The sequence below is a fragment of the Thunnus albacares genome, chromosome 13, assembly GCF_914725855.1.
Source record: "Thunnus albacares chromosome 13, fThuAlb1.1, whole genome shotgun sequence".
Taxonomy (NCBI): domain Eukaryota; kingdom Metazoa; phylum Chordata; class Actinopteri; order Scombriformes; family Scombridae; genus Thunnus; species Thunnus albacares.
Window position 1 is genome coordinate 29,537,395 of NC_058118.1, and position 18,163 is coordinate 29,555,557.

At 40.1% G+C, this 18,163-nt stretch overlaps 1 protein-coding gene and 5 non-coding genes across 6 annotated transcripts; all 6 read left to right on the forward strand.

Annotated features, from left to right (window-relative positions):
• The first annotated feature begins 577 nt into the window (after positions 1-577).
• On the forward strand, positions 578-11,363 carry LOC122996197 (hepatocyte cell adhesion molecule-like). Its single transcript, XM_044371795.1, has 8 exons — positions 578-614; positions 3,845-4,058; positions 6,035-6,376; positions 8,190-8,471; positions 9,237-9,330; positions 9,459-9,532; positions 9,664-9,737; positions 10,176-11,363. The coding sequence occupies exons 2-8, from the start codon at positions 3,974-3,976 to the stop codon at positions 10,323-10,325; spliced, it is 1,101 nt and encodes a 366-aa protein (XP_044227730.1). The 5' UTR covers positions 578-614; positions 3,845-3,973; the 3' UTR covers positions 10,326-11,363.
• A 2,734-nt stretch (positions 11,364-14,097) lies between these two features.
• On the forward strand, positions 14,098-14,186 carry trnay-gua. Its single transcript is given in 2 exon segments — positions 14,098-14,134; positions 14,151-14,186. It is a non-coding gene; the product is annotated as a tRNA-Tyr (tRNA).
• A 388-nt stretch (positions 14,187-14,574) lies between these two features.
• trnay-gua lies at positions 14,575-14,663 on the forward strand. The gene is given in 2 exon segments: positions 14,575-14,611; positions 14,628-14,663. It is a non-coding gene; the product is annotated as a tRNA-Tyr (tRNA).
• Positions 14,664-15,465: 802 nt separating this feature from the next.
• Positions 15,466-15,554, forward strand: trnay-gua. The gene is given in 2 exon segments: positions 15,466-15,502; positions 15,519-15,554. It is a non-coding gene; the product is annotated as a tRNA-Tyr (tRNA).
• Positions 15,555-15,942: 388 nt separating this feature from the next.
• Positions 15,943-16,031, forward strand: trnay-gua. The gene is given in 2 exon segments: positions 15,943-15,979; positions 15,996-16,031. It is a non-coding gene; the product is annotated as a tRNA-Tyr (tRNA).
• Positions 16,032-16,833: 802 nt separating this feature from the next.
• On the forward strand, positions 16,834-16,922 carry trnay-gua. The gene is given in 2 exon segments: positions 16,834-16,870; positions 16,887-16,922. It is a non-coding gene; the product is annotated as a tRNA-Tyr (tRNA).
• Positions 16,923-18,163: the final 1,241 nt, after the last annotated feature.

Here is an 18,163-nt window from a genome sequence, read left to right on the forward strand (position 1 = left end):
GAGGTGGAGTGGGGGGACAGAGGAGGACGGGTGCCTGCTGTCCTCCGCAGGGCGGGATCTCTTACATTGGACTCAATGTATTTCATTTTTTTTTCATGCTAATCTGTGATTGGCAATGACACGTAAAATGACGCTCCAAGGGAGGCTGTCCTCCCTTACCAATCAACAACCAGAATGCAATATTGACATTGAGTTGGTCCAATGATGGTTTCCAGATTTCATCTTCAATTCTCTCCACTGTAAGGCAGAGTAGCAGCAGTAGATAGCTCCTTGTGTTAGCCAAGGCAACAGTTAGCTTGTTGTAGCAGCCTGAAGGCCTCTTTATAAATCCATGGAAGGACTGTTAAGGACTGTTGTTAAGCTAACGGGAGAAATTATCTGGTCTGTGCAGTGTAGCAGCAGCAGGACGCTGCCGGGGAGGCTGGAGAGAGAAGCAACCGGAGAAACAACCAGGAGAGTTAGCTTGTTTGTCATTGTTGCTAATGATATCAGACTGGTTAACCAGCAGCCACAAAGTTCTGTTAACTAACAAACAAGATGACCAACAGTCATAAATGGATGTTATAACATGAATACTTCATCTTCATGAAAGAAAGAAGAAGACGTCAGATAACGTGAGTCAGATACAGCTTCTCTCTCTCTGTCTCTTTGGTCGCTAATTTCATCTCTCATGGTTAAATGTCTCTGTGTGGCTTTTTTGTGTTTTTTATCTCCTTAACAAGAATGCAGCAGAGATCATATAATGTGTTGTGGGTAACGTTAGTTTGCTTTTTGAAGTTACAGTGAGCTGTCTGGACTCACTCATTCATTCGTTTTTAATTGAGTGGTTGTTCAGTCACCTGTTGATGTTGTGTGATTAGTGAATGAGTGCAGGAGGTCTGGCTGCTTGCCTCTGACCGTTTCTTTAGTTCGTTTTTAAGCTGAGCCGTATATTGAGTTATAAGCTTAAAGTAGCTAGAATAATAAGTGTTAACTAGTGGTGTAACTGATTGTAGTGGATCTGTGATTCGTACGGATTGCCCCCCCCCATGGTTCGGCAGGCATATGAACTGCGGATTAATTGCAAACTTTAATGTCTCATTTGAGACAAAGTAAACAAAAAGCTGTAAGTACAAGTCATGGGCAGACAGCGTGTCGCTAACGTTAACAGGGATTTTGAAGAGCAACGATCAAACCAGCATCTAACGGTCAATGTGACATTTGAGTTGTATACCTGCTGTTTAATGTGCTGCAGCTGAGCAGCTAATTAGCATCTAGCTGCTAACTGACGTTAGCGGTGAATGTTTGTTATCAAGTTTTGATGATGTGGACAGAGGCTGTTTCATTCACTGTTTAAAAGAGGAAGGTTTCATGCCTCATATTGCAATAACTGAGCATTGAATATTTTAGATATTTTATTTTATTTTATTTAAACATTGGACATCTTAAATGTTGTTTTCATTTAAGACCATGGGCAAAAGTTCCTTGCTGTTTCTGGCTGTCAGTATAGTTATAGAATAAATGGAAAACAAAGTTTTATTTGTCTCCCCCCCTTTTTTTCACTGATCCTAATAATGATCTGATCCGTGACTCAAATCCGTGATACGATCCGTACCGTGAGTTTTGTGTTCATGTTAACACCCCTAGTGTAAACATGTCAGCTTTGTAGACTAGGCCTATATTTTGTATATCGTACATATAGATAAGAGTGTGTAAGTCATGTATTTGATACATGCATCAATACTTTCTGATGTGAACCTACACTTTTAGATCTGTGAATGTTTTTAGTGTTCAGTCTTTCTAGTATTCAGCACTGATCTGAACCTGTATCACATCATAAGCTTTGTGCTACTTTATATATTTCTGTATACTAAGAAAATACACAACATATCACATGTAAATCATGTGATATGTTTTCTGTTTTTGATGAGAACATAAATTTGTTGTCACAATAGAACAGTACTATAAATTTGAATTTCACTTTGTTAGTAAAATCACTCATCTGAACCAGTCCATGGCTAAAATGAGCACTTCTTTGTTTAGAGACATTATATAGCCTATATGTTAGATGTCTTTAAAGAAGCAGTCTTTTCACCACTCAGGGGTTTTTGTTTTTGAAAGCAAATTGTTTTATTGGCATATAAAATTGCCCCCCACCCCTCGGATTTCATCAGGTGGGACAATGATATAGTTTGATGCAGTTTGTTGTAAGATTCCATGTTGGTTTTCCTCCTGTCCGCCCCAATTTTTTGAGTCACCAGCCGCCACTGATATATATATATATGTGTATATATACACATACATACACACACACGCCCTCAGGTTGTTTTCATGAACTGTTCATATTAAACAAAAAATTAAACTCCCAAGAATGAATACATAATGATTATTTAAGTTAGTTTTATTTGTTATTTTAAGTAGTATATTTTTACAAACCATGCTGCAGGCAGACAGTAATAAAATTATTGTGTGACAAAATAATCTCAACTCAAGGTCCACTTACTAGCTTTTTCAGAGCTTTCAGCCAGGAGGAGGAGCTGACTTTTAAATTTCTTGTCAGTCCAGATGCCTTTTAAAAAAGTTAAGTTTCGCTATACTTTTCAAAATTATAGTATTGTTTTTCAGAAACAGTGTAGCATCATCAGGAAACTGACTTATGTTTGATAATTAAGTGATATTATAAAGTTCACCTGATAAAAACAAACAAACAAAAAAAGAAATTCTGCACCTAAAATAAATACAGTGAGTTGAAATTTAGGTGACGAGCCCTGGCTAAGAGATAAACTACTGCATATATTGGTACAGAACATGCCAATGCAATGCCACCTAATTCATTATCGCTATAAAATTATGTGGTACATGATTGTCCTTAAGAATATTAAAAACCAGCAAATGTGTGTGAATATTTCTCCCTCAAACAATTTACCAAGACACATAAGTAGTTCTGTTCTGACTGAAGTAGCGCATTTAAAGGTATCCTTTGGAGTTTCTGATCACTTAGTAACACTACAGATCAATGTTTTTATGAGTGGGTCCCCACTTTGTTTACCTTGTGCATGCATATAATGACACATATACGGGTGAGGCAATACAGAATCCCACCAGTGGTTTTACACTATTCCAAAATCTACAAGGTGGTAAGGTGCCAAGAAACACAGTAGTGCACAAACAAAGGAGGAAGATTGCTGGCAAGTAAAAGAGATTTAAACAATACAGGTTTCAAAATGTCAAAATAAAAGAGTTTTCAAATGGCAGAGGAAACGTCAGGGAAACGCACTCAACACGTTTGTTGACCAATACTCTTTAGTAAGGAGTGTTTTTGTCCAGTTTTTAAAAAGGGAAGAAGGCACCCCCTTGCAACTCTCAAAAGTGAACATGTGTTATCCTGCTAGCTGGGTCTAGGATAGTCATGTTGGATTGGTTGGTTAGTGGGTTGGCTGGTGACTCGGCCCAACAGTTTAGTCCAGAGCAAGATACTATATCTTGACTAGCCAAATTGCCAATATGGACACTTGTGGTCCCCAGAGAATGATTGCTAATAATTTTGGTGACTCCCTCAAGATTTCCACTTGTGCTACCAATTTCCCTTTAAGGCAGCCCCAGAGTAACTAATTACTTGTAGCATTTTTGTGGATATTCATGGTCCTCAGAGGATTAATCCATGTGTTTTCATGACCTTCTGACTTTTCCTCCAGCACCAAAATTGGACCACAATGTTACCTTGTACTTAGGAAATATAAAGGTCTAACAGGCAGATTATGATGATATTTACTGAGAATATACTTCCATAAGGATGAACCACTTTTTTTCTAACCATACAAAATGGACATTCAGACACACACACTTTTGTCCTGCTTTTCTACAGTCGCTTTTGAGAACAACATGTACTCAGTCCCAGCAGAGCCAAGCTGAATGAAGGACTGTGTGCTCTGTCCTGCCCAGTGTCACAAATCATGCTGGTTGACTGGAAGGAAAACAAAGCTTGAGACCAAAGATGAAGGCAGAGAAGGATTCTCCTTCAAAAGCCAGAATAATTTCACAGATTTTATTGCTCGCGTGTCTTGGTTTCTTCGATTCAGGTATGTCACATTTTCTACTTTAGAGCTTGCTTCACAATTGCTTAGTAGATCTAATAGTTTTGCCTAATAATGGTCTAATATCCTATGTTTGACTTGCATGTTTGTGAACTGTCTGAAACATTTTGTAAAGATCAAATTCACACAAAATTGTAGCAAATAAATAAATAACAGCCGATTTAATTTTGTTTTTGTTTTTTCAGTATAAGGGAAGTATAAGGGAATCACAAATTTACAAATTGCAAATATGATTCTGGAAATAACCCACTGCTTCTTAATTTAGTGCTAAACATCAACTTGCTAGATTTAACAATTAGATGATGGAAATCATACACACTCAAAATTTAAGTATATTCTACAGTAACTGAAACATCTGTGTTGTATTTGTGTTTTTACAGTTGAACAAGAGGCAATTGTAAGGTGATTTTAAAATTGCAATACATAAATACAAATAGAACATATACAGGGTTGGGCACAAAATGGTATGACCATGCATTTGTGGACAATTTTGCAGTGTATTGCACAATATTGCAGAAATTGACAACTCTCTGAAACTGAACAGTGTAGACATCACAAAGGTAGTACTTGTTCTCGGGGTATTGGATTGCATTAGACTGTGTGGGTGCTTATACAGTCTTGTGTCAACCCTTTGTAAGTAATACAGTAATTGTGCCCACAGGCTGTACCAGAACCAGTGTTTTCAGATGTTTAGTTATTTTCAGCTGTGGCTGTGACCTGTCATCACTGTCCTGCTATTGTTGTGGCTAGCAGCAGAGTCACTGAGCTGCTCTGTTTCTGCAAAGCTAGCATGGCATCTGGATTGCTCCCAGTGCTCTTTTCATGAACTGCCAAGAAGGAAATTTGAACAAACAATCCCCACTTTTGTTGGTTCATGTTGGCCCATCCCAAGAACTGACAGCTGTTACCATGGTAATGTGGATCTGCCATGCAAACTGGCCCCAGTATACAGCAGTGGTGAGGGCTGATGCCCACACTAGCTCTCAGCTAACTACTGTGTCACTCACTGTGGCTGAAAAAACAATAACACTGACATGCACAGTGAAAAGTGAAGACTATTTACATCTTGCCCATGTGCTTGAATTGCTAATAATAACTGTTCACAAAGCCATTCCAATAGACATCCCAGTGTCCCCACAAAATACATTCATAATGGATGATTCCACAATGTACATTGCATGTGAAATTCCAATGCCAATGCAATGTGAATTGTGCAGAAAAGTGCACATATGCGCAGTTTTGTAGAATTCGGGTTAAAATAAAGGTGGCTGCATAACTGAACATGCCACACACCCACTTTTTAAAAATTGCTTTTTGGTGTATCATTTATTTTATAATGTTTTATTTAGTTTTAGTCTTTTTGTGTCTTTATATTGTGTTCTGTTTTTATTGATTTATGATTACATACATAGTTCCTGCTGATTTATGACCATGTGAAGCTACAAACTGCTGTGACAATATCTCATAGGCATATATTTTAAGATATTTTGCAAATTCACAGGAGTTGAGAAAACAAAAGGTAATGTTTTCAAGATTTCTTGCAAAAATCAACATGAGAAAACACAAGGTTGAGACAATTTTATCATGTCAGCATGCACAGAATGAAAGCATCATTGCCACAAATGTGAACTGACGCAAAAACATCAATGGCAATTCGCACATGATGAAAAACATGATCACTACTAGTAGTAGCAACTAGTAGCCATGATCCCTACACTGCAATATCTGAAAAGCTCTGAACAGTAAGCTTCCTACACATGCACAACAATTTAAAACAACAAACTTGCCTGTTTGGCTTGGTCAGGAGTGCTCTGCCATGTGATATAAGGCATATCAGCTGATTACAATAAGGTCAAAACCCACTGCAGAATCAGTTAACTTGTAGAAGTGCTATATTGGAATTGTGTGAACATGAAGAAACAGATCTACTGCAAGAACCTCTCCTCTGTGTTTCTCTGCAGGTGGGGTGCTGGCAGTGAATATGACTATCCCCAACACTCTCATTAGAGGTACAGTAGGAGGGGAGGCCCTTCTGTCAGTCCGCTATGTTAGCTTCAGCCTCGACCTGCCGGTGATCAAGTGGCAGCTCAAGAGAGAAAAGTCTGTCACTGTTGTCCAGTCGATTGGAACTGACATTATTGGGACCCTGAGGCCTGAGTATCGTGACCGCATCCTGGTATTTGAGAATGGGACTCTGCTTCTCCACAACCTCAGACTCTTTGATGAAGGGACTTATGACGTGGAGATCTCCATCACAGATGATACCTTTACAGGAGAGGGCAGCATCACACTTACTGTGGATGGTAGGAGGACAAGTTTTGTATTGTACGATTCTCAAATTAATGTAAAGGTATAATCACACCTACTTCTCTTTAGTCTGAACCAGTGTTTCAGAAGACATACATGTGTCTTCGACTCAAATCCATCTTAATTTCCAAGTATTGATGAGTGGATATAAACACTTACCTATGATTCAGCATAATTATCCCACCAATCTGGTGGACTCTTGTTGAAATACACAATATGGAGATAATTATTATATTTGTGTGACCATGCTGCAACATGAGCTGCAAGTCTCTTCTCATGGTCACGTTATTAATGCTCAGAGATTAAGTTGCAAATCCTTATGGTATGATATATGTATATATACATATATATGTATATATACATATATATGTATATATACATATATATGTATATATACATATATATGTATATATACTGATATATGTATATATACATATATATGTATATATACTGATATATGTATATATACATATATCATATATACATATATATGTATATGAGATATATTGTGCTATCCTCCACAATATGCTCAGTAGTCACATTTAGATAGTTGCAAGTTCTAGCCAGGGGTTAACCTACTTAACAGATATAACAGCCCTACACACCCACACAGGTGTCTTCACTTTGGCTGATGAGACCTCTGTTCAGGTTGTAAGTGAGTGAAGCAATGAGGTTACCAGATTCAGACCGTCACAGTGTCGCTTGGGTGTGGTTTCAACTCCATTTCAATTCAGCACACAAAACAGCACGTGCTGCTTATATTTACTTGTGCTGCAAGTAAACAAAATACCACGTGTACCAACATAATTTTATGCAGTATAGATTAATAAACATATTTTATGCAGGTTGTAGTGGCTAAATCAAAATAAAAAAGTCCAGATTTGGGCCATTTGTGGCATATGCTTATCTCACCACCAGCAGGGACAGGTCTTCATTTTCCAGCTTTCACAGGCAGGGATTTTAGTGGAGAGTACCTCCTGATATGTTACAGCTCAGTCGTGCATGAAATAGTGGAACAATGACATCAGCCCCACCCACACAGAAGGCTGTGAGAAGGTCACCTGTGTCCTGAAGAAGAGTAGGAGGAAGCAACAACGTTCCACACGATCCAATCTGGAAGAGCTTTGCTTCCTACTTTATGGCTGAAAGTGCAATGCCCTGCCAAGTGATGCTCTAAGAGCATCGGATGTTTCCATTAGTCAAGTGTAATGGACTTTCATTACATAATAATTTTCCTCAGTTTTCACAACACTACGACATGGCTCATGTAATCTAAAAAGGGACAATAGACAACTTTAGCCAGGACCTTATTGCTAAAAAAGCAATGATAATTTTGAGAATGGCTGGAAGTTATTCAGTACAGTTGGATCTAGGTTTGGTTTGAGGGTTGAATGACAGCATGCTTGAAGGAGGATGGGACGTACAGTAACCAATATTGGACTGTGTCCGAATATTTTCTGCTGCCCCAAAGTACCCCCAAAAATCAGTTAGTGCAGGTGGTTTAAATAAGTAAGAAAGGATGCAGAAACACTAGAGCAGATGGAACCACAACGTGCACAGTCATCATCCCATCAGAATTAAACAATAAGATTCATTTCACAAACATCTTCCAGTTTGTGAAATGTGTTTTCTGATATGGTTCTGTTTTCTGAAATGTAGGGTCACCATAAGTACTGTATCAAATATGGAGGGCAGAATGTTTACTGTTATTTCTTTTCAATGTTTTTACATGTTGTGTATCTATTGTATATACTGTCTGTAAATCTACTATCAAGATTGTTACAATGATACTCACTGACCTCTCCACAGAGCCTATATCCAGGCCCTATATCCACATGGAGGCTTCATCAGTGCTGGAGCTCAGCGAAAACATCGTCCTCAACTGCTCTCATGACAATGGAACCAGGACGACCTACAGATGGTTAAAAGGTGGAAAACCACTGACCAATGTGACGAGGTTCGTGTTGTCACCTGACCAGAAATTCTTGACCATAACACGGGTGTTGATGGCAGATGATGACATCTACAGCTGCGCAGTGGAGAATCCCGTAGGCAGCATGACAAGCCTGCCCATCAGACTGACTGTCTACAGTAAGTGATGCTGTCTTAGTTAACAGTTGCAGTGCCAACAACATTACCATTCATAGAACCATGCTGCTAGCATGGCTAAAATAATACCTGAAGCCTAGTTAATTGGAGGTAATTTAGGTGAAATTCAGGAGCAGGACCACATCTTAAACAATCTTCTTCCTGTCATAAAAACCTTCCTGCCTTGCGAAATTAATGACATCCCTAAAAATGGATCCAACAGAGCATGAAACACGAGCAGTCAAACTATCAGAAAGGTTGTAAACAAACACCTGGGTTAGCCAAAGAAGAGGACATGAAGGTGACTGATAAAGTGATTAGCCAAACTGTCCATTGTACACATCCATCGCAATTTAAATGTTTTTTTTAACTGTTGGCTTGTTCAAAAACGTTTTTGATCATCTGACTGTTAATGTGTCTTGCCCAAGTGGACCTATTTTTAACAATGCTGCAGACTGAGAAATTTACTTTGATGAGTACAATATTATCATAACAGATAGAACCATTGGCCAGAGCTACAAAAAATAAACCCAAATAATAAACCATAGTTTTAATAGATGTGGCCTTGACAACTGACTAGAACATGGCTGGCTGAATGCTTGGAAATGGTGGAGGATACAGTAAAGGTTTGAAAAACTACTCTCAGATGTTTTTTTTTTTAAATATATAAGTTAAACAATCGTATACTGTAAAACCCTCTTTGTATGTTCCCTTGTTATTCTGTTCCCTGTTATGTTCACTGACCATAATTTGGCATTATCCTACCAGGAAGAAGTTCCCTCTATATCATCCTTTCCACCGGAGGCATCTTCCTCCTGATCACCTTGGTAACAGTATGTGCCTGCTGGACGCCTTCCAAAAAGTAAGACTGCTATAAGCTTTTAAATTAATCCTAATATAATTATGAGACAGATTGTAGAAAGTCAGGTGTGGAGATCAACATTATAACATTAACATTAAGGCATTAGTATACTTTTTTGTCTGTGTTAGGTCAAGACATCCAACAAGAAAGCCTCTCTCCAGATTTTATGACGACTCTCTTCAGTCACCAGTCAATCACACAGGTATATAATTGTTGTATTCATGTCATAATCCACAGCAAAACGTGGTCAGATTATCTATGATGAAACTGGAATTGGGAAATTATGGGCAATGTATATGAATGACAGTCCAATGTTTCTGTGCTTTGCCACAGATGAAGCACTTCCAAAAATGACACAGCATAATGGAAAGACTGCAGTAACGTCACTTTATATCCTGCAGCAAAAGGTATCTCTCTCATCACCACTATGATTTTATGACATTCTATGAATCACAAAGGGTAACGAGACTAAATATCTGAAGCTACGCTAGCATCTCTTGGAGGCTACAATGTTAACTACAGCCCATAATACAGAACAGGTGACACAAAAAAACAACATGGTGACAATTTAGACATATTGGAGCCACCTCCAACAATCTGCAGAATTAACCATCCATGTTGCTCATGTGGCCCTGTACTGTACAGTAGAAGGTTGTATGTGTCCTGAGCATTTATTAAGGACCAGTGGCAGTAAGTGTTACACTTTACAGTATGAATGTCTGGAACTGTCAACATGTTAAGTAAAGTGTTACTGGAAGACAATACAATTTGACAAAATAAAATTTGTTTTGATTGATAACTGTTAGCATGAAGTGGATTTGGAATGAAGTTGTCCTGTTTTGCAGGATCCTTCCATGGATGACTCATCCAGCAACAGCATTGGATCTGCTTCTGAACTTGACAACCCACCGTGCTACACCAGTTCCCCCAACTACACTGACTGTTTTACCCAGTCTAATGGCTCCCCTGCCCGTTCCTCCCACAAGTATACCTGAACGCCTGTCCACTCCATATCGAAGGAAGCTGCAGATCAGACCCACCTATTGTATACTGCTCCTGACTCTTGGATGGCAACTTCTGCACATCAGCCCACAGTTTGGGAATGATCTCAAAAACCAGTGTCTAGAGTTTTACAATAATGTCAGTACTGCGTCTTAATATGTTTTTATTAAAATAAGCAGTGTGACAGATATGTTTTAAATGGCTTTGAAGCCTGGATTTGGGTTTACTACTCACCACTGTTGTTGTTTGTGGAACGAAAAAATCCAAAATTTGGGAAATGGCATGGAGCCTGCATGAACCTGGAATGGGGTCCATAAGATGCAGCTGTCAAACTGTAGTGGGATAAAGTAAATGGCCTGTCAATTAAGGCAAACGCCCCCTGTCCCCAAAGTCACCACCAAACAAATATTAAAAGGAAATTAAACTACAGAAGCTGCTGAGACACTACCTTTAAACTATGCATTTCTAGAGAGAGGTTGGGGATTACAGACCTTAATGCAGTCTGACTTTTCTTGAAGTCAACATCTAGCACCTCTGCTATGGCTTCACTTTTAGCTGTGACCATTGCTGCTTGGGTAGTTCCAGTAATATTTCATCCTCAGATACCCTCCTCCCTGATGCCTCCCTGTGAATTAAAAAATTACTCTTTTGTCAAGGTCTTGCACCCAGAGGGTTTGATTGGGTGGGTGGTTGGGTAAGTGTTTGTTTTTTGTACGTGTGATAATTTCTGTAGATTTCAGTAAGGTCCAGCAGTTACTTTGTGATATTTTGTGAAATTATGTAATTCATTATTTTAGTTCTACTACATGATTTAATAGTATTTTCATTGAGTAGGGAGACAAAGTCATTGTGGAGGAGGGGCTATGGTATTTTATACAAACTTTAATAAAAATGTGAAATTCTCAAAACACAAAAACGTGTAATTGTAATATTTCTTCTGCACCTCCTAGCTCGTATCCATTCATCAAATGATGTGGGCTCCATAAACAATTGGCAGACTTTCTGGGGAGGACCTGGTCTGATAAGGCGAGACGGCATACATCCTATTTTGGTTGAGTTTATTAGTAGACCAAAACCATGACAACCCTGAGTTGAGACCAGGAGGCAGAGCTGTAGTCCTACACGCTTCTCTGCGCCTCCATTAGAGCAGTTACCCACCCAAAACTACATAGAAGCTGTGTGTGCCCCCTTACCACTTAAATCAATTAAATATAAAGTAAACAGAAGAGTCATTCATAAAAATCTAAAAACAATTAACACCACTACTGCAATAGTACAACAAAAATTAAATGTGGACTCTTAGAAATAAACATTAGATCTCTGTCATCTAAAGCCGTATAAATGAACGATCTAATCTCAGATTATCATATTGATTTATCTTGTCTTACTGAAACCTGGCTGTGTCATGAGGAATATGTCAGTCTAAATGAATCCACTCCCCCGAGTCATATTAATACTCACATTCCTCAAGACACCGGCTGAGAAGGTGGAATTGCAGCCATTTTCAACTCAAGCCTAATAATCAACCCTAGACCTAAAATTATTATAACTCATTCAAAAGCCTCATTCTCAATCTTTCACACCCAAAGTGGAAAACTTGAGAGCCAATTCTATTTGTTATAGTGTATAGTCCTGCTGGCCTCTGAATTTTTATCTGAATTTTCAGAGTTCTTATCAAACTTAGTCCTAAGCACAGACAAATTCCCAGAATTAAGGCTTACTTGTGGTTCCTAGTTTCTCCAAAAATAGAATGCTAGCAGCTAGTCATATTTCTATTATTGGTGTTATTGTTATTATTGTTGTTGTTGTTATGCTTCTCTGTGTCTCTCTCTCTCTCCTCTCTCCTCTCCCCCCTCCATCTTTCTCTCTCAACCCAACCAGTCAAGGCAGATGGCCACCCACCTGGAGCCCGGTTCTGCTTGAGGTTTCTTCCTGTTAAAGGGGAGTTTTTCCTTGCTGCTGTCGCCAAGTGCTTACTCATGGGGGAATGTAGAATCTCTCTGTAAATTAAAGAGTACGGTCTAGACCTGCTCTATGTGAAAAGTACCTTGAGATAACTTTTGTTATGATTTGGCGCTATATAAATAAAATTAAATTGAAAAAAATTGACAAGATTGACAAAAATTGATTGACAAGTTGCTACCACAGCGAAAACATTGATTACATAACGTAACCCCAGATTCACAGAGTATAGGTGTAGCTGCTGTTATTTCACAGCATGTTTTCAGTTCATGATAGATAATTGTAACATTTTGGTCACCTAAAAGAATCCTGTTCAGCGTTTGGTTGTGATTAGGCCTGTTTTTCGCTTGCAGAAATTGGCAATAGCATTATCACTGTTAACCATACATTGTAAATGCCCCGATGCTAACCAAGCTAGCAGCTAGCGCTATGGTCAGCTCCACCCTCTTGTCCAAATATGGTCACTTCTGGCTCCAAAAATCAAACATGGTGATGGTCAAATCGCTAAACTCGAGGCTTCAAAACGGCAGTTCATAAACCAATGAGTGATGTCACGGTAGCCACATCCATATTTTTTATAGTCTATGGTAAAACCACTCATGAATGTTGATGTTCATATTGTTCCTGTACAGAATAACAGCAGTATTAGCATCAGAGGAAAGTTTGCGAGGCTGTCAGCTGCAACAGCTGTTAATGCAGTCAGTGCAAAAAAAAAAATAGTTCTCAAAATTGAACAAAGTGATTGGACATATAGTTAAATGCCAAGACGTGCTTTGCTACACTTCCACTTTGCTACAGTCCACTAGTATGGACTGGTTTAGGCACATGGACACTTACATGACTGATGAGATCACACTCTATATTTTAAAAACAAAAAATACTGTATTTAACTCCAGAATCCATCCAGTTTACTGCATTACTCTAATTTACACAGCCAGCATCAGTGCAGGTGGTCAGATGTCCGATGAGGTGACTTGAGAATGGTGTGTGTGGCAGCCACAAAGGCATCTCCAGTGCGCTCTGTGCGCCTAATGCCTCTGCAGCACAGTCATATGTTCATATGTGATTTTGCACAAAAAACCATGAAAACCAATTAAAATCATAAATGGTGCAATATGCACAGCAAGGGAAGATTTTGTTAAAAATTTACCAGCACAACAAATCATCCATTTGTAGTGGCTTTACTTTCATGGATATTATGTTAACCTAGCACATAGGGTAAGACAGGCAGCTGTTTGAGATGTTTAATGCAATCTAGTATTGAGGTCTTGCTAAACCAATTTCTGCTAGACATCAACGTCTGCACCCATGAAACAACCTGAAGAAAGGTACACGATATACTCGAATGCTGAGTTTGGAGAGCGGAGGACAGTAGGTTCATAACTGCAGTAATCTTTAAGACGTTAATTCAACTCCAGCTCGAAAGAGGCATTTTTCATTTATACCTTTTTAGTGTTGACAGAATATTCGAGGTGATTGTTTTCAGGCACATGGGGTTAATTGCTTCATCTGTTCAGACTGAAATAAGCCCTTCCACGTTGGGTAGTGCAGTACATTGCACTAAGTTATAGCACCTTACCAAGGCGGGCTCATGTTGATCGTGTGTAGTGGTTCTGCAAGGACTTTAAATAGATTGGTAATACATTTGTCATGAATGTTGGTCATTTAAACAAACATGTCGGGTAAGACACTTGTCTGTTTTCCATGTTCCACTCATAATGGTGAAGTTTTGCCTAACAGACTTTGGTCAAACACCAGTTTGTGTTCCCGTGCAAAACCCGAGCGATGGTACAGGAGGTCCTCCCTTCGATAGCTCAGTTGGTAGAGCGGAGGACTGTAGGTTGATAACGGCAGTTATCCTTAGGTCGCTGGTTCAACTCCGGCTCGAAGGACGTGTTTTTCCTTTGTACCTTTTTAGTGTTGGAAGAATAATTAAGGCAATGGTTTTCAGGCACGTGGGGTTCATTGCCTCGTCTTCTGGGACTGGAAAAAGCCCTTCCACGTCAGGTGGCGCAGGACCTGGCCGACCTCTGTGTCCAAACTGATACCACCTAGCCCAGGGGAGGTCATGTTCACCATGTGTAGTGCTTCTTCGATGACTTTCACTAGATTAGTAGTAAGTTTGTGATGAATGTTGTCCATTTAAAGACACATTTAATGTAATACAGGTGGTTATTTTCCATGTTCAACTCATAATGGCGAAGTTTTCCCAAAACGAATTTGGTCAAACATCAGTTTCTGTTCCCATTCAAAACCTGAACGATGGTTCAGGACGTGCTCCCTTCGATAGCTCAGTTGGTAGAGCGGAGGACTGTAGGTCGAACACGCTAGGCATCCTTAGGTCGCTGGTTCAACTCCGGCTCGAAGGAGATGTTTTTCGTTTGTGCGTTAAATCGTTGGAAAAATGTGTAGTCAGTCCTTTTCGGCACTGTGGCTTGCCATTCTTGACTTGTTCAAACAAAGAAAAGCTCTTCCACGCCTGGTGGTACATAAAGTGGTCGGCCTCAACGTTGGACCTTGCAGAAGCTAGGCAAAGTAAGAAGACATTTGTAGTGGTTTGGCGGTGAGTTTAAGTAAATAGTTAGTTCGTTTCTCATAAATGTTCTTGCTTTAAGCAAGCACGTAGGGTAAAAAAGGACGGTTGTTTGTCACGTTTAACGCGTTCTAATGTTGAGGTCTTACTAAACAAAGTTTGGTTAGACATCAACGTCTGCACCCATGCAAAACCTGAAGAAAGGTACGCCATATACTGGGTAGCTCAGTTCGGAGAGCGGAGGACTCTAGGTTGATAGTGACAGCAATCCTTAGGTCGCTGGTTCAACTCCAGCTCGAAGGAGGTGTTTGTTCCTTGTCAACATGGAAAGAATGTCAAGGCACGCGGGCTTCATTGCTTCATCTGCTCGGACTGAAATAAGCCCTTCAGCGTCGGGTGGTGCGCCATGTTGTAGCATCTAGCCGAGGAGAGCTCATGTTGATCGTGTGCAGTGGTACTTTAAGACGACTGGTAGTACATTTGTCATGAATGTTGGTCATTTAAACAAACATGTCGGGTAAGACACTTGTCTGTGTTCCATGTTCCACTCATAATGGTGAAGTTTTGCCGAACAGACTTTGGTCAAACACCAGTTTGTGTTCCCGTGCAAAACCCGAGCGATGGTACAGGAGGTCCTCCCTTCGATAGCTCAGTTGGTAGAGCGGAGGACTGTAGGTTGATAACGGCAGTTATCCTTAGGTCGCTGGTTCAACTCCGGCTCGAAGGACGTGTTTTTCCTTTGTACCTTTTTAGTGTTGGAAGAATAATTAAGGCAATGGTTTTCAGGCACGTGGGGTTCATTGCCTCGTCTTCTGGGACTGGAAAAAGCCCTTCCACGTCAGGTGGCGCAGGACCTGGCCGACCTCTGTGTCCAAACTGATACCACCTAGCCCAGGGGAGGTCATGTTCACCATGTGTAGTGCTTCTTCGATGACTTTCACTAGATTAGTAGTAAGTTTGTGATGAATGTTGTCCTTTTAAAGACACATTTAATGTAATACAGGTGGTTATTTTCCATGTTCAACTCATAATGGCGAAGTTTTCCCAAAACGAATTTGGTCAAACATCAGTTTCTGTTCCCATTCAAAACCTGAACGATGGTTCAGGACGTGCTCCCTTCGATAGCTCAGTTGGTAGAGCGGAGGACTGTAGGTCGAACACGCTAGGCATCCTTAGGTCGCTGGTTCAACTCCGGCTCGAAGGAGATGTTTTTCGTTTGTGCGTTAAATCGTTGGAAAAATGTGTAGTCAGTCCTTTTCGGCACTGTGGCTTGCCATTCTTGACTTGTTCAAACAAAGAAAAGCTCTTCCACGCCTGGTGGTACATAAAGTGGTCGTCCTCAACGTTGGACCTTGCAGAAGCTAGGCAAAGTAAGAAGACATTTGTAGTGGTTTGGCGGTGAGTTTAAGTAAATAGTTAGTTCGTTTCTCATAAATGTTCTTGCTTTAAGCAAGCACGTAGGGTAAAAAAGGACGGTTGTTTGTCACGTTTAACGCGTTCTAATGTTGAGGTCTTACTAAACAAAGTTTGGTTAGACATCAACGTCTGCACCCATGCAAAACCTGAAGAAAGGTACGCCATATACTGGGTAGCTCAGTTCGGAGAGCGGAGGACTCTAGGTTGATAGTGACAGCAATCCTTAGGTCGCTGGTTCAACTCCGGCTCGAAGGAGGTGTTTGTTCCTTGTCAACATGGAAAGAATATCAAGGCATGCGGGCTTCATTGCTTCATCTGCTCGGACTGAAATAAGCCCTTCAGCGTCGGGTGGTGCGCCATGTTGTGGCATCTAGCCGAGGAGAGCTCATGTTGATCGTGTGCAGTGGTACTTTAAGACGACTGGTAGTACATTTGTCATGAATGTTGGTCATTTAAACAAACATGTCGGGTAAGACACTTGTCTGTGTTCCATGTTCCACTCATAATGGTGAAGTTTTGCCGAACAGACTTTGGTCAAACACCAGTTTGTGTTCCCTTGCAAAACCCGAGTGATGGTACAGGAGGTGCTCCCTTCGATAGCTCAGTTGGTAGAGCGGAGGACTGTAGGTTGATAACGGCAGTTATCCTTAGGTCGCTGGTTCAACTCCGGCTCGAAGGACGTGTTTTTCCTTTGTACCTTTTTAGTGTTGGAAGAATAATTAAGGCAATGGTTTTCAGGCACGTGGGGTTCATTGCCTCGTCTTCTGGGACTGGAAAAAGCCCTTCCACGTCAGGTGGTGCAGGACTTGGCCGTCAACGTCTGCACCCATGCAAAACCTGAAGAAAGGTACAAGATGAAAAATAGAAGAGATGTCTTTTATTTGTATTTTGGTAGTGTTCGAAGAATGTCAAGGGAACACGTCAAAAAATAATCAGATGTGCATACTCACAAATGCATGTATATCTCACTACAAAAACCACAGTCCACCTGGAAATGTACACATGTGGATCAGCCTCATATCCAGCCCGCTACACACCCAAATTCAACCATAAGTGTCCAATGCAAAAGTATTTATGAACATTGATGTACATGTGTATCTTTCTCCATACCACTCAGTCTCCCTGTATTTAGAGGTCTGATAAATCAGTGTCAAGAGTCAGCCTATTGGTTTTCTCACTCATCACTTGCACCCAGGCAGCTGCAGAAGAAGGACAGCATCAGTTGTGAACTTCAACTGTTTTATTTCCCTGCTTTTGGACTTCTTGAAGTATGTGTGTAACTCAAAACAACCATATACAACCTCAATAAACATTCCTGTGGATTGTAAAGTGAGACATCTCTGGTTAAGTTCTTACCTGACACCCTGTGGTGGGTCACTTCCCAGTTAACCAGCTTTAAGTAGGTTTTACACCATACACTTAATATCTACAATACAATAAACACTGTACTCATTTATATTTACTCCAAAATCCAGCATACAGGTGTTTCTCTAATTCATACAGTTTATATGTGAGTGTAATTGGTGAAAATGTGCCGGTGAGGTGACTGGAGAAGGCAGAGTGTGTGTGGCAGCCACCACAGTGTCTCCAGCTCACTCTATGCACCTGACAGCACAGTCATGTTTCCATACAGTGTATGTTTATACACATACACTATATGGAAACTACCAGGTGATATATGCACAGTATTAGAAAATATTATTAAAAATTAGCACTCTGTTATTTGATGTCATCTTGGATTTCTACAACCGATGATGATGATTTCATCAGTTAGTTAACATGGTCAAGGTGAAAAAGAATCAGTATATTCATGCTTAATATTGGGGAAAGGCAAACCAGACTTACATGAGTCCTGCCACCTGCCACATCCTGACTCCATTTATTTCAGCAGCTGCTGTGCTGCTCCACAACAGACCCTCT